Source organism: Marmota marmota, unplaced genomic scaffold, assembly GCF_001458135.2.
Source record: "Marmota marmota marmota unplaced genomic scaffold, marMar, whole genome shotgun sequence".
Classification (NCBI taxonomy): domain Eukaryota; kingdom Metazoa; phylum Chordata; class Mammalia; order Rodentia; family Sciuridae; genus Marmota; species Marmota marmota.
The window spans coordinates 6,586,651-6,603,784 of NW_025999941.1; the positions used below are offsets into that span (position 1 = coordinate 6,586,651).

The 17,134-nt window shown below is 35.2% G+C and overlaps 1 protein-coding gene across 7 annotated transcripts in view; it reads right to left on the reverse strand.

Annotated features, from left to right (window-relative positions):
- Appl1 (adaptor protein, phosphotyrosine interacting with PH domain and leucine zipper 1) overlaps positions 1–12,215 on the reverse strand; it is a 34,135-nt gene extending 21,920 nt beyond the window's left edge. For 5 of the 7 annotated variants that reach the window (XM_048801080.1, XM_048801078.1, XM_048801079.1 and 2 more), the window contains exons 1-7: positions 12,085–12,215; positions 10,796–10,855; positions 10,219–10,290; positions 6,970–7,057; positions 5,351–5,392; positions 4,739–4,797; positions 298–444 (exon numbers count right to left, since the gene is read on the reverse strand). In XM_048801080.1, the coding sequence (XP_048657037.1) occupies positions 298–444; positions 4,739–4,797; positions 5,351–5,392; positions 6,970–7,057; positions 10,219–10,290; positions 10,796–10,855; positions 12,085–12,129 (513 nt within the window). In that variant the 5' untranslated portion in view covers positions 12,130–12,215. The remainder of the gene's footprint in view (positions 1–297; positions 445–4,738; positions 4,798–5,350; positions 5,393–6,969; positions 7,058–10,218; positions 10,291–10,795; positions 10,856–12,084) is intronic. The other 2 variants (XM_048801081.1, XM_048801077.1) reach the window with 1 other exon arrangement.
- Positions 12,216–17,134: the final 4,919 nt, after the last annotated feature.

Here is a 17,134-nt window from a genome sequence, read left to right on the forward strand (position 1 = left end):
ACCACTGAGCCACATCCCCAGTCCTATTTTGTATTTTATTTAGAGACAGGGTCTTACTGAGTTGCTTAGTGCCTCGCTTTTGCTAAGGCTGGCTCTGAACTCATGATCCTTCTGCCTCAGCCTCCTATGCCACTGGGATTACAGATGTGTGCCTTAATGTAAAGCTTTTCAGTTATACCAAAACAGCACAGGAGTTGAGGATTTAGCACAGTGGTAGAGCACTTGTCTAGCACATGCAAGATCCTAGGTCTCAATCCTCAGCACCATGAAAAAAAAATATATATATATAGTATTTACCTGAGCTTGCATGTACCCAAGTAGAGGTTCTAACAATGCTATCTTCTTCTTGTATTGAAGAGTATTTAATGCACAAAAATAATGCATCATGGTCTGGTGCTGTTTTTTTCTGGAAGTATACACATCTTCTGTTACTTCATATTTCACCTTTGAATGAAAAGATTTAAAAAATAGTATTATTTCCTTATATTTATCTCTCTATTTATTTATTTATTGTGGTGCTGGGGGTTGAACCCAGGGCCTTGTGCATGTGAGGCAAGCAATCTACCAACTGAGCTATATCCCCAGCCCTTATTTCCTTACTTTTAAATTATCTTCCATGGTGGCTATGGGGAAGAGCCTACCCAGGAATATATATCACTAGCAACTGAACAGTTTTCTGGTCTATTAGAAATTCTTCAACATAATAAGTTGATTTTCTTGTTTCACTACCAACCACATAATTTATAAAATGCATATTTGCATGTAACCAAGAAAGTAAATATCTAAACTAAGCATGGCAAAGAAAGTCTACATGGAGGAAAGGCACACAATGGTTTGTTACTAACTTCACCATTAGTTTTAACCTCAATCAGTTCACAGCATACATTCTCCCCTTCTGGCTCTCTCTCTACCACACTTACTCTTCTACTTGTCTTCCTTCACTTATACTTAGAATACATGTGCTCCCCTAGGTTCTTTCATTCAGACAACAAGTATTTATTGAGCATCTATTATATTAACATGCATGAGGCTCTTCTCTTTTCCTCCTCTCCTTAGAATACCTGATGAAGTACCAAGAATATTCCAAAATACCAATGACTCAGCAATCACAAATTTTTAACCCCCTGATCCTTACTCGAAAATGACAAGGGGAAAACATCTCCAGCTGGGTTCTTTATATGTTTATGTGTGTAATATGTGTATGTGTGTATGCATTGGAAATGTACAGGTCAGTATCCTTCCCACAAAATTTGCTCTCCTACATTATTTCTTGCCTCTCTTAATTACTCCAGAAACCCTCAGTCATCCAAATAACCTAGGCATTATTTTTTTTAAATATTTATTTTTTTTAGGTGTAGATGGACACAACACAATGCCTTTATTTTTATGCGGTGCTGAGGATCGAACCCAGGTCCCGCCCATGCTAGGTGAATGCTCTACCACTGAGCCACAATCCCAGCCCCTAGGCATTATTTTTTATTCCCCCTCCTACTAAAGACCTTATCAATTCTATTTATGAAATACTTCCAAAAAGTATTCCTTCCTCTCCTCTTTCAATAACATGAGCCAAGGCCTTCATTATATCTTTACAAACTAGCTGGGTATGGTGGTGCCTTTAATCCCACTGACTCAGGAGGCTGAGCCAGGAGGATTATGAGTTCAAAGCCAGCCTTAGCAACTTAGCAAGGCTCTAAGCAACTCAGAAAGACCCTGTCTCTAATAAAATACAAAAAGGGCTGAGGATGTGGCTGAGTAGTTAATCTTCCCTGGGTTCAATCCCCGATACCCGCCCCCACCAAAAAAAAAATCTTCGCAAAGTATTCCAATTCTTCCCTTGAATTCCCTCTAGTCTCAATCTCTTCACATTTTCATTAGTGTTTTCTTCTGTAACACAACTGCATCATGTTACTTACTGACAGAATTCTCTGGTGGCTGCTCACTCTAACACAGATTTCAAGGTCATTAATATACTGGCCCCAATCTACTTTACCTTCATTTCTGCCTTATCTCCCCAAACACATTCAGTGTTCCAAACATACTGTAATGATTATCTTCACACCATCATCATCATAATTATGGCTAAAATTTAGTGAAAACTTGCTATGAGACAGATACTTTGCATGCATTACCTATTTCATCTTCACAATTATTGAGATGTTTTTGATAGTGAAATAGAGGCTTGCAACTAAGTAAAAGTGCATGACCTCAGGCAAATTATTGGCAGAGTTTTGTTCCCAGTCTGACTCCAGAGCCAGTGCTCTTAACCTCTGTACTATCCCAACTCTACCACATGCATCTGCAAAGGCTTTTTTTTTTTTTTTGAAGTAATATCCTTGTTGCAATCCCTTAACAGTGATCTTCAATGCAAATGCTACCTCCTAAAAGAATAATATTCCTGATTCACCAAAACTCTCAACATTTCAGTAAAACCTCTGTTACTGCACTTAACTGGTATTAATTCTTACTCTCATTATCCTTATACTCTGACACCTGGACTAATTGTATGCATTCACACAAAAGCCTTCAATAAAATGTGGAGTATCCACTCCTGTCCTCCAGGAGCCTACTCATATTGTTCTCTCAAGGTATCCCACATATAGCTTGTCATACAGTAGGTACCCAATACATTTAAAAAAAAAAATTTAGTTGCAGATGGATACAATACCTTTATTTATTTATTTATTTATTTATTTATTTATTTTTATGTGATGCTGAGGATTGAACCCACTACCTCACACATGCTAGGCAAGCGTTTTACCACTAAGCCACAACTACAGCCCCTCAATACATTTTTTAAAACATTTTTTTGTTGTAGATGTACACAATATCTTTGTTTTATTTATTTATTTATTTTATGTGGTGCTGAGGATCGAACCCCAGCCTCCTTCAATATATTTTTAAAAAATATTTGTTTTTTAGTTGTAGTTGGACACAATACCTTTATTTATTTATTTATTTTTATGTGGTGCTGATGATCGAACCCAGGGCCTTACACATGCTAGGCGAGCACACTACCACTGAGCCACAACCCCATCCCCAATACATCTTTAATTTTAAAAATGGTGAGAAATATTTTTTAAAAAATACTTGTGGGGCTGAGGTTGTAGCTCAGTGGTTAAGCACTTACCTCACATGGGGCACTGGGTTCAATCCTCAGCACCACGTATAAATAAATAAATAAAGATGTTGTGTCCATCTACAACTAAAAAAAAAATTTAAAAATAAAATACTTGTAACAGCCAGAGGTAATGTAAAACATGCCAAATTTTATACTCTAGAGCTTTTAACTATGTCCATAAGGCAGAGTGACTAAAATGCAGATCTTGAAATGTATATACTTCATCAGTTTTTGCAGTATAAAATAATTTCTGAACTAAAATTAGAAATGGAAAGCAGATCTTTGGACTGAACTTTGTGTGAGAAACATTTTCTTTATTGTCACAGTGACTGTTACATAGTGTTATGGTTTAGCTATAAGGCATTTCCCCAAAAGTTCATGTGTGAAATAATGCAAGAAAGTTCAGAGGTGAAATGATTGGGTTATGAGAGCTTTAATGTACTCAGTGCATTAATCCTCTGATGGGAAGTAATCGGGTGGAAACTGCAGGCAATTAGGGTGTGGCTGGAGGAGGTGGGTCCCTAGGGACATGCCTTTGGGAAGGGCTCTCTCTCTTTGCTTCCTGGTGCCATGTCCCCAAAAGCTCTCCTCTACCCTACTCTTCCACCATGATGTTGTCCCTCACCTGTAGCCCCAACGAATGGAGTTGGCCTTCTATAGACTGAGATCTCTAAAACTGTGAGCCTCAAAATAAATTTTTCCTTCGCTGGGGTTGTAGCTCAGCAGTGGAGCATTTGCCTAGCACATGCGATGCCCTGGGTTTGATCCTTAGCACCACATAAAATAAATAAATAAAATAAAGGTATTGTGTCCACTACAACCAAAAAGTAAATTAAAAATAAATAAATAAATAAATAAAGTTTTCCTCCTCTAACTGTTCTTGTCAGGTCTTTTGGTTATAGCAGTGAAAAGGCTGACTAAAACATATAGTAAGTCATACTCAGTTGTGGATTCCCACAAGTAGTTACTGTGCCTCTCTGGGCAGCTGCAACCAAGACTGCAGACACCAAGTCCTAGGCACAGATATCTCAACTCACTCTCAAGCAACCAATAAGGCCTACACATCAAACCTTGGATTAGGCACTGGAGAGAGCTGATTTTAAGGAGCACTCAGCTGATATTGCTAATATGCTGTTCTTTAATCTTTACTTGAATGTTTTTCTCTTCAAATATAAGGTAATATTTCTAGAAATTCACTCCTTGAGGACAAATATTCCCAGTAAATGAAGAGGGCCTCATAATAACTTCATTGGAATTGGGTCTTTAACAATTCAACTTTTTGATTACTGTGTCTCATTTCTATATACATGGCCAAATGAAAACAGAACATATGCAATGTTATCAAAATACAAAGCGAAAAGAGGCAATGTTATATATTGATCATCATTTACATTTATGTTCATGATTTATCAAATTCTGGCAGAAGGAAAGTATTTCATTTAGAGACTAAAAATTATCAGAAAGGTTTTTGAATAGCTACCAGGAAAAAATAAAGTAGGAGTAGGAGCAGTACAGCAAAACATACAAATCAACTACTGACTATTTTTAAACTGGGAACACCAAACCACCTAATGAAATCATCATTAATTGTGATACTGAAGGAGTAAGTACGTATCACACCTTGTCATTTTCTCTTTTTTTTGACAATCGGCTATATCTGTTAATTGCAGCATCATGATCTGGAAAGCAGAAATGAGTGTTAACAATAATACAATAGTATTTTACAAAAGGTATAAATACTTCAAATAGTCTTCACATCTGCATCTTTTGGCATATACTAAAGTAAGGAAAAAATTCCCTATCACCTGATAAGAATGTTCAAAATTTCCCCACAGCCAAATTTTCCTGTAAACTATGTGTCTACTTAATCTAACTAGTATATGAAAGCAACATTTAATTCCAAGGAAACAATAATCCACTAAAAGTTTTTCAAAGTATTTTAGTTCAAAAACAGCAAATGCTCATTAAAGAAAAACTGGAATATATACAAAAATAGGAAGGTAAAATACTGTATCACCTCTTTAGGCATTATAAAGATAATAAACTAAAAGATGTAACTGTCTTTACAATTATTTCTTATAAATAGCATATTTAAGTAACAACATTGATATAAATAATGACCACAAACTTTTAATTACACTCATTTTTTTTAACTATTACAAAGAATCACCCATGATATTACACTGATAAATGCATCAATAAAATAAATAATGTAAAATATTCAGGGCTTACCGTTACTAGCGATCTGAAACACTTCTTTTAATGTCAGTATTTCTGAAAAAGTTTAAAAGAATAATTTCAGCTTAGCATATTTATAAAATACCTTTATTAAAGTTTGTTTATAGGGTTGGTGATATAGGTCAGTGATAGGGTGCTTGCTTAGCGTGAATGAGACCCTGAGTTCAATCCCTAGCACCACAAAAAAAAAAAAAAGTTTGCTTGCAAAGTAATAAATGCTACTTCAGTTATAATTAAAACTCTAAATAGTATTTTATACTTCCACATTCAAAGTAAAAAAAAAAAAATCACTGTGTTTCGGCTAGTCTGGTATATTTACCATCATTAGCAACACTTACACTTCCAGAAAATCTACCTGTCACAAATTAGTAATATGACACAAATTTTAAAACCCATTACAAATACTAAGACAAGTAAATATTTTGACTCAGTACCAGTATCTAGATATTTACTAATTTGGTTTTTGGATATAGGACTCTAATAATTTCAAATGCTGAATGAGAAACAAAGCACATTTTATCAATAAGATAACGCCATTCAGTACCCTTAGACTGTGAGAAAATAATTCTTATTTCTTGACCTTGGAGATGTCCATTTTTGAGCATCATTGCAATTATTAACTCCATCTCTAAAATCCGTTGGTCTTTATTCCATCTTAAACACTTTACCATTCACTGACACATTAGTTCAAATTTTTTTCCCTATTTTGGAAATAAGCCTGTATGAGAGTTTAAAAATTATAATAAGAACCAATTCTATAAAACTTTCCTTTTATCATCTAGTAACCCTAAATTGGCAAAAAAAAATAACCACAAACTACTAAGTCATAGGTTGTTAGATGTGCTAGCATCCCTACCTTCTGCTATGCCCATACAAACCTCTATACTCTGTGCCACTATCCTAATCCAGGTCTTGGTTATACCTCATTGAACCCTCACAACTTCTTAGTCCATTCTCCTACACACCAAATCCACACAATCCCATCCTCCAAATACAAAAGGATTATGGCTCCTTACTACTAAAAGACCTCCATTGGCTTCTCTTTGTTCATAAACTCAAGTCCAACATCTTTAGCATAATCTAGTTCCATCTAATTCTAGATTTATCTGCTGCCTTCCCCTGACACATTCAACACTGCAGTCACACTGAATTTCTTATCCTCAAAACAAGGTATATATATATATATATATATATATATATATCAGCCATACGTTTGTGCATTCTAGTCCCTTAACAACAGTGATTCTAATCCTGGCACATTTTTTCTCATTGTTCAATGTTCATGTCACGTCTTTGGTGACGCCTTCTTGACTCTCCTCTGAGCCCTCACAGAACCTTCTCGTTCCCTAATTAAAAGAGAGACAGTGTCCTAATTACATGTTTACCTATCTCTTTCTCTAGGATTTCTCCAGGAAAGGGATACTTTATATTAGTATTTGTCAGTATGTAGTTTAATACCTATCAAAAGCTCCTATAAATGTTTGGTGACTGATGATAGTGAAAGTGGCACAGGCAGTGGTCTGAAATGGTTTAGGTATAAAGTAAAACGCATCTTACAAGAATTGATCTTCTGGCAACTGACAAAAGTAAATACAAGCCCTTGACTTCAATACCTTTCAGATCTCTTTCTTTAAACTGGGTAATGGGGAACATCATGGCATCAGCAAGTTGAGTTGAGAGTACAGCATGACAAGAGCTAAGCTAGTAAAAGAAAGACAAAAAAGGCCAAATAACTAACAGAAACCATTTATAACTAATAAATGTCGTTATAGAGCAATCTATTTTTTAAAAAAAACTAATACATTTCACGAAAAACACTAAAATTAATGTGATACAAAGTATCATATAGCAAAAAAAAAAAAAAATCCATTTAAAACTCTTAAAAGAAAACTTAAAGTGATCCTGGACTTGGCAATGATTTTCTTTTTGTTCTTTTTAGTTATACATGACAGTAGAATTTATTTTGACATATTATACATACATGGAATATAACTTCCCATTCTTGTGGTTGTACATGATGTGGAGTTATACTGGTCATATATTCTACTGTCTTTCCGATTTCCATCCCACCTCCCTTACCTTTGTTCACCTTTGTCTAATCCAGGAAACTTTTATTCACCCCCACCCCCAAGTGTGTTAGCATCTACTATCAGACAGAACATTTGGCCTTTGGTATTTTGGCACTGGCTTATTTCACTTAGTGGGATAGTCTCCAGTACCATCCATTTACTAGCAAATGCCATAATTTCATTCTTCTTTATGGCTGGGTAATATTCCACTGTGTATATATACCACCTTTTCCTTATCCATTCATCTGTTGAAGAGCACCTAGGTTGGTTCCACAGCTTAAATCCTTTAGGTATGTGCCAAGGAGTGGGATAAGTGGGTCAAATATTAGTTCCATTCCAGATTTTCTAAGGAATCTCCATATTGCTTTCCAGAGTGGGTGCACCAGTTTGCAGTCCCATGAGCAATGTATGAGTGTAACTTTTTTCCTACAGTCTCTTGTCAACATTTATTATTACTTATATTCTTGAAAATTGCCATTCTGACTGGAGTGAAATGAAATCTCAGTGTGGTTTTAATTTGGCAATGATTTCTTAGACATGATAACAAAAACACTTCAAAATAAAATATAAAATATAAATTGTACTTCATCAAAATTAAAAACTTTAATGCATCAAAGGATACTATCAAGAATGTGAAAAGGTAAACCATAGAGTGAGAGCAAATGTTTGCCAATTACTTACCTAAGTAAGAAACTTGTATTTAGAATACAGAACTCTTAAAACTCAATAATGAAAAGGCAGATAACCCAACTTAAAGTGGGCAAAGAATCTAAATAGACATTTCTCTGAAGATATACAAATGGCTGATAACCACATGAACAGATGCTCAATATCATTAAATATCAAGAAAATGCAAATCAAAATGATAATGAGATACCACATGACACCCACTTAGATGGCTCTAATTTAAAAAGAAAAAGGGGGGAAAATCCATTTTTGGCAAGAACGTAGAAAAGCTAGAACCCTCCAATGTTGCAGGTGGCGATATGAAATGGAACGGGCACTGGTGAAAATTGGTGATTTCTCAGAGTTAAACATAAAGGTACATTCCAGGCCAGCCTTGGCAACTTAGCAAGCCCCTGTCTCAAAAACAAAAACATAGGGGCTGGGGAGTGGCTCAAGCGGTAGCACGCTTGCCTGGCATACGCGGGGCGCTGGGTTCAATCCTCAGCACCACATAAAAATAAAATGAAGATGTTGTGTCCACTGAAAACTGAAAAATAAATAAATAAATAAACATAAAGTTGCCATATAACCAAGCAATCCCACTCCTAGACATATACTTCAAAGAACTGAAAACGGGTGTTTGAAAAAAACCAAACTTGAATATGTATGATCACAGCAGCACTATTCATACCAGCCAAAAGGTGGAAAGAGCCAAAATATCCATAACAAACAGATAAATCAAATATTTCATGCAATACCCATACAATGAAATTTTATTCAGCCAAAAAAAGAAATGAAATGTTGACACATTACAACATGAATATACCTTTCACACATGAAAGAAGATAGACACAAAAGTCCACAAATTATATGGGTCCTACTATATGAAATATTCAAAACAGGCAAATACATATTTTTTTTTTGTTTTCTTTTTCTTTTTTTGGTACCAGGGATTGAATCCAAGGGCATTCAATAACTAGATACATGCCCAGTCCTTGTTATTTTTTAAGACAGAGTTTAGGTAAGTTGCATAGGGCCTCACTACATTGCTGAGCCTGGCCTTGAACTTGTGATCCTCCTGCCTCAGCCTCTCAAGTCACTGGGATTACAGGTGTGCACTACCACACCTGACTCAAAACAGGCAAATCCAAAGAGACAGAAAGCAGATTAAGTGGTTACCAGGGACTGGGAAGAACAGGAAGGGAAAAGTGACGGCTTAATAGGTAGACAGTTCCTTTGGGATGATGAAAATGTTCTGGAACTAGACAGTTGTGATGGCTGCATAACATTTTGAATGTATTAAATGTCACAAGTGACAAATTTTATAGTATTTTACCATATTTTTTTAAATGAAAAACATTCCATTTCCTATAAATATTATTTCTTTACACTACTCTCCTAGGATAATATTCTGCCATAAAGAATTATTAAAATATTTTTTAAATTGGTGCTGAAGGTATATCTCAGTGGTTAAAAGCTCTTCCTAGCATATACAAGGCCCCAGGTTTATTCCCCAGTATGGCAAAAATGTGTGTGCATGTGTGTGTGTGTGTGTGTGTGTGTGTATACACACATATATATACACACAAAGTATTTTCATGCAATACTAGAGAACAATTATTGAACTCTCCATACATCTCTCACTACCTTTCTTCTTCCTACCTTCTAGGTCTGTTTTGTTTTGTTATACGATTGGTTAAAGATGACTGGTTTGAGAAACCAATAGTCAATTTCAGCTGTTTGGGATAGAAGGATTAATAAGGACTGAACAGTAAAATGTTGCTTAATGACAAAATAGAAGCCACAAAGGGCTTAGCCATAGCTCACAGCTTCACTCTTCTCTCGATGCCTACATCAAATAACAATGAAAAAAAACAAATAATACATGGACTGGGAAGAGAGAAAGCCCATCTATTAGCTTGTTCCTCAAAAACAATTTATTTTAATTAGATAAAGAAAATATTATTTTTATAAGATAGCAACCAGGATGTGGAAATAAGGTACTTCTTTAAGTTTTATAACAAAGCTTTACTCATATAATCATAATGATAAAAGTTCCCAATAAAAACCGAATAACTTGAGTAACTTAATTATAAAATAACTTATTCAAGCAAAATAAATACTTACCTCATCTATAACTTTTGAAAACTGTTGTAAAGTAGAGCTCATAACTTCATCATCACCCCCCAATGGAAAATGCTAAAAAAATGTTAAACAGAGATGAAGTAAAGGTTCAATACTATATGACTCTTGTAACTGATAGCATCAGAATTTAAATTTTCAAGTAACTTCAGAAAATTTCTAAATTTCAAATAAGCTCCAGAAATGTCATTTTAATACAGTAATTTTCATAATTAAGAAACATTAATTTAAATGTCCACTAAGTACCCAGTGAACACATACTATGCTAGGAATTCAGTGATTTGGCATTTAGCTCCAGTTCCTCCAAAATCCCTATAATCTTGAGCAAGATTGTTTCTTCATTTGTAAAAAAATAAATAAATGAAAGGTAAACTAGATAACCTCGGTACCTAACATTAAATCATTATAATTATCTCAACATAAGGGCTATACTGAAATCTCAATGGCATATTCTGTGAAATCAGGAAAGCTTATAGATTCTTGATGAGGAAGTCCTTATCTGTACAAATACAATATTATGGTATATTTTAAATCATGCTCTTAAATATCTAATATATGATACCTGTTTTTCATATTCTTTTAAAAGTTTTGAAGTCAGGTGTGTTGCTGCACTTAATTCATTCTATGGAAAAAGATTAGTATTCAAATTAGCAAAATATTACTTATCAAGAAAAAAGTTTTAATCAAAGATACATAGGCCACCTTTATTACTACCACTAAAGCATTTCAAAAAGAAACTCAACCATAAAAGAGAATTCAGCAAGGAATTCAGCAATGTTCTAAGTATGTGCTGCTGCTGCTGCTGCTTTTCTTTGATAATAAAACTAAGCATTAAATATTTTTTTTGTAAAAAAATCTACATGCTATATTCTTTATTTTAAATTAATTTTAAAAACATCATATACAGTATGAAACCATTGATACATAGGTGCATTTTTTCAATTTTGTTTTTTTAGTGTTAAATATTTTAAAAGCTAAAAAGCAAACTGTACAAAGCCTTAGCAAAATCTTTAGATTCTACATAGATGACTGGTTATCATTCTCTCTAGATGCTGATGCCAGACTATAAGCATTTAATAACATACAACCAAAATATGGTTGTTGACTATTGGGCATGCTATTATATACCAATAATCCCAGTGGCTTGGGAGGTTGAGGCAGGAGGATCACAAGTTCAAAGATAGTCTCAGCAACTTAGCAAGGTTCTAAGCAACTTAGGGAGATCCTGTCACCCTGTATCAAAATAAAAAATAGATGGGCTGGGATGTGACTCAGTGGTCAGTGGTTAACTGACCCTGGATTTAATCCCTGGTAACNGTGAACTACAGGACTCAGCTACTTACTGATTTTTTTTTTTTTTTTGTACTAGGGATTGAACCCAGGGGTATTTAACTACTGAGACACAACCCCAGCCCCTACTTTTTTTTTTTTTGAGAGAGAGAGACAGGATCTCACCAAGTTTCTTAGGACCACACTAAATTGCTGAGGCTGGCTTTGAACTTGCAATCCTCCGGCCTCGGCCTCCCAAGACACGGGGATATAGGCATGTGCCACTGTGCCCAACACTATTAGTGATTTTTAACAAGAAAGCTCTTCTTACTGTGTTTGGGGAGAAGGGACTGATGTTTCAATCTTGTTACTTTTGTGGTGCTACAAACTATGCACTAGTAACAGAAAGTAAACTCTGGTATACAATATATTTAATGTTCATTCATCCTTTCAACAAATATTTATTACTAGTATTTCAGGACAAGGCTAGGCACCAATAAACAAAACAGACACTATTCTCTGTCCTTATGGGGCTCAAAGATTAATTTTTAAACAGCATTGTATTAGACCTTAGCTTTTTACCTGTGCATCATAAATCCGATGCATAGCTTGATACAATTGGTTCATATAGTTGGAAATAGCTGTAGCATCTTCTTCAAAAACGCCTAGTAAAGACCTTGTCTGTATAAAAGAAAATAAATTAAAAAGCTATGTTAATTGGTATATAGATAAGATGGGAAAACTTTTTTTTTCTAAAAGAAGCAAAAATAGTAAGATAACAGAGCTCCAGTAATTATGAGTTTTAATCTATTTTCTCTTTTTACAGTAATGCTAAGAAGTCAGGGGTTTTTTTCCTCTGTTTCACTTCATTAAAAATGAGGTATTTTCCAACTACATCACAATCTTTTCCCAAATATGTTACAAAAACTTTAGGAGGAACAACAAAGGTGTAATTTTATTGGTTAGAATTTCTGTAATTGTATTAAGTTAAGAAGAAACACTACAGATTAAAATTTAAAATTCTGCACTTAAGATGGTAGATGAGAGAACAAAGGTAGTGTAGTAGGCTCCTAAAATGCAAGAAGTAAAATCAAGAATCAATAAATGGGATGGCTTCCAATTAAAAAGCTTCTTCTCAGCAAAGGAAATAATTAATAATGTGAGGAGAGAGCATTCAGATTGGGAGAAAATCTTTACCACATGCACCTCCGATAAAGCATTAATCTCTAGGATATATAAAGAACTAAAAAAACACCAACAAAACAAATAACCCAATCAATAAAAGGGCTAAGGAACTAGACAGACACTTCACAGAATAAGAAATACAATTGATCAACAAATATATGAAAAAGTGTTCAACATCTTTAGCAATTAGAGAAATTCAAATCAAAACTACTCTAAGATTTCATCTCCTGTCAGAATGGCAATCATTAAGCATACAGGCAACAATAAATGTTGGCAATGATGTGGGGAAAAAGGTACACTCATACATTGCTGGTGGAACTGCAAATTGGTGCAACCACTATGGAAAACAATATGGAGATTCCTCAGAAAATTGGGAATGGAACCACCATTTGACCCAGCTATCACATTCCTTGGTTTATACCCAAAGGACTTAAAATCAGCATACTATAGTGATACGGCCACAACAATGTTTATAGCAGCTCAATTCACGATAGCTAGACTATGGAACCAACCTAGGTGTCCCTCAATAGATGAATGGAAAGAAAATGTGATATGTATACTCAATGGAATATTACTCAGCTTTAAAGAAAAGTGAAATTATAGCATTTGCCAGTAAATGGTTGGAGCTGGTGAAGTAAGCCAATCCCACAAAAGCAAAGGCTGAATGTTTTCTCTAATATGCGGATGCTAATTCACAATAAGGAGGGAGGCACTAGGGAAGAATAGCATTACCTTAGATTAGGTAGAAGAAAGTAATGGGAGGGGAGAGAAGGGGTTACAGGGAGAGGAAAGATAGCAGAATAAAACAGACAGTATTACTGTGAAAAAAAAAAAATATATATATATATATATATATACACACACACACATACATACATGACCAATATGATTCTGCAACATGTACACTCAGAAAAATTAGAAATTATATTGAGAGACCCCAGCCCAATAACTTTAGGCCCAGTAACAAATCACCAGGGCTTGCTTCCGCACCTGCACAGACGTCAGATGTATTTTTCAGATAATCAGTTAAGTGTAACCGATTAAGAAAGGACAGGATGGTTGGGAAAGAGCCGGCACGGTTGAGCAAACGGGAACATACAATGAATAACAAATGGTTTTTATGTGGGTTTTCCAGGAACCTATAGTGAAAAACAAGTTTACCCTTTAAGTGACCTATATGCTGGATTCAAAAGAGCCAATGAGATACCTGTTACTGTGCTAGGCGGGAAACTGACCACTGTACCCTATAAAAGATCTGTACCCCAAAGCCCGGTGTGCCAGTTCACCTAAGCTCCGGCTGAGGTGTTGCTGAGCACCCGCAGGCACCTGTGTATTAAACTTGCCTCTTGCTTTTGCAGCCAGTGTTTCATGTGGTTCACTTTGGACAGGGACTCTGAGGGTCTTTCAATATCGCATCTATGTACGACACATCAAAGTGCATAAATGCATTTTACTGTCATGTATAAGTAATTAAAACAAATTTAAAAAAATTTTTAATTCGGTACTTAAACTAAAAACAAATCAACACAAACATTCAAAACTTAGGGGCCTGAGGGTTTAACTTTCTAGTAAAGCATCTGCCTAGCATGTCTCTCTGGGTTTCAACTGCGGCTTGCGAGTGCCACACACACACACACACACACACACACACACACACACACTAATTTAACAGTATTCCATGTATAAATATTTAAATGCTTTATTATAGGATAACCTAATATGATTATTTCCTTTCTTCAATGGTCTCTTCTTAGTACCAAATCTCCCTCTGTCCTAATCTAAAATAATACCACAGTACAGTCTACAAAATAGTAACTAGGTTTTTCTGAATGAAGGATGTTGGTTTCCTCTTTACATGTTTCTATATTGTTTGGCATTCTTTTTTCTACAATGAGAAACTTAAAATGATATTTATTATAAGGGGGAACACTTGTAAGTAAGTAATAATGTCAATAAAATTATCAAAGATAGTAAATGGTGGAACAGGCTTGTAATCCCAGCTACTTGAGAGGTAGAGGCAGGAGGATCACCAAGTTCAAGGCCAGTCTGGGCAATTTAGCAAGACCCTATATCAAAACAAAATAAAAGAGACTGGAAATGTAGGATATGGCTCAGCAGTAGAGTGCCCTGGGTTCAATCCCCAGTACTGGGGGAAAAAAAAAAATCAAAGAAAAGGAAACTCAGTTTATCAAAGGCAAATGATGATCACCATTTTTTTCCCAAAGGCAATGGAAAAATTAGAATACTAATAAGTACGGAGATAACTTAAGCTTAAAAATCTAAAAAATTACCTTATATTTTATTCCCTAGCTTCTTATTCCTTTCGTCCAGAAGTCAAAGCTAAGTCAATACAGTATAAAGTGGTGGAGGGTTGGGGGAACACAAGATTATTATGCTGGTTGAAGCAGTCCATATTATCAGTCCCCTACTTCCCCAGGCCTTTGAGATTTGATTTTGATAGAAGCTGTTTTTAGTTTAGTTTTGATTTTTTAATTTCGGAGACATGGTCTAAATTGCTCAGACTGGTCTCAGCTCAAGCAGTCCTCCTGCCTCAGTCTCCAAGTAGCTGAGAATACAAGCACACACCACCAGCTGAATTTGACATAATCATTTTCACTCTAGTGCTCTAGCTTTACTCCCATTCCCATCAGTGCTATCTTAAGATGTAAAAAAGATGGACTGGGGATGGAGGTCAGTGACAGAATACATGCCTAGCATGTGCAAATTCCACGGTTCAATGCCTAGCACCCCCACAAAAAAATTTTTTTTTTAAAATATGTCTGTATAAAAGAAAGCATCAGGGCTGGGAATATAGCTCAGATGATAGGATAACCTAATAACCAATAATCCTCAATTGGTAGGATAACCTCACATGCACAAGACCTTGGGCTTAATCCCCAGCAAAACATACACACACACACACACACAAGCATTAGGAAATCTTGATAGGCCAGTACCCCACCCCCCTTTTGGTACTGTGGACTGAATCCAGAGGCATCTACCACTGACCTAGTTCTTTTCTATTTTTATTTTTTGGTACTAGGGATTGAACTCAGGGGCGCTTAACCACTGAACCACATCCCCAGCCCTTTTTGTATTTTATTTAGAGACAGTGTCTCACTGAGTTGTTTAGGGCCTCACTAAATTGCTGAGGCTGGCTTTGAACTCAGGATCCTCCTGCCTCAGCCTCCTGAGTCTCTGGGATTACAGGCTTGCTCCAGCTAGGCTTTTTTATGTTTTGATATTTTGCCTTTATATTTATGGAAACAAACCTTCAGACAGAATGTTATCATATATGCTCTCATGTAAACATCTAAAAAATATATAAGCAGCATAAATTTAATATATTCCTAAAACTTTTATACTCAGTTCAATCAACTCATAAAGTCCAATAAATCATTTTCCAATTCAAGCCCTAAATATCGATGTTTTCTCATACTTTTCTCAGTACCATGGGATGACAAGTATTTCTTAGAAGTGCTTCAGTTTAGTCCCTAACTTTTTTTTTTTGTATTGGGGATTTAAGTCCTTGAATTTGCAATCCTGCTTTCTCAGTCTCCAAGATCACTGGGTTTAACAGACATGTACCACCACACCCAGTTCCTAAAAATTTCTTATAAGAGATAGATGCTTGTTCAGTTAAGTTTTGATGATAAGGCTTGTTTCTACCATGTAGAAAAGTACGATTTTCAAACAACCAGGACTGACATTCTTTCCTCAAATCAATTTGTTGGCTGAATGCAAAGACTGCACTTGGCCACAATTGCCACTAGGAGCAACAACCAAAATGTACATTTGCATACATGGGAGAGTGGAGCTGCCACCTGGCTAATAGCAATTGTTAAAATACCACAGACTCAAGGCAGGCCATGATCACACATGCCTATAGTTCCAGCTACTTGGGTGGCTAAAGCAGATGGATCACTTCAGCTTATGAGTTTGAAGATAGCCTGGGCAACATTATGAGATCTTGTTTCATTAAATAAATAAATAAATAAACATCTCTAAGGGGAATTACAATCTGAGATGTCAAAATGTGGGGGAGCACACTCCATAATCAGGAGTATTTCATGTTATGAAAAGAAGGAAGCCTACATTTGTGAACAGGGTGGTTTTCAATATTGTATTATACATGAATCATTAAGATATATATACATAAAATCAATTATTTTTAAAGGATGTTAGTAATTATAAAGTTTTATTTTAATTCTGATTTTCAGAATAATATATAAATACAGACAAACCATCTATTGTAAGCTTAAGATTTTGTGCTTCTACAGATAACTTTTGCAGAATGGTATGGTTTGGGCAAAATAATTCTAAAGATGTTTACATTTAGTAAATCTGGACTTTGCAAATTCCTCCTATTTTAATACAATTACTATTAAATTTAAAATATATATATATATATATATATATATATATATTTTTTTTTTTTTTTTTTTTT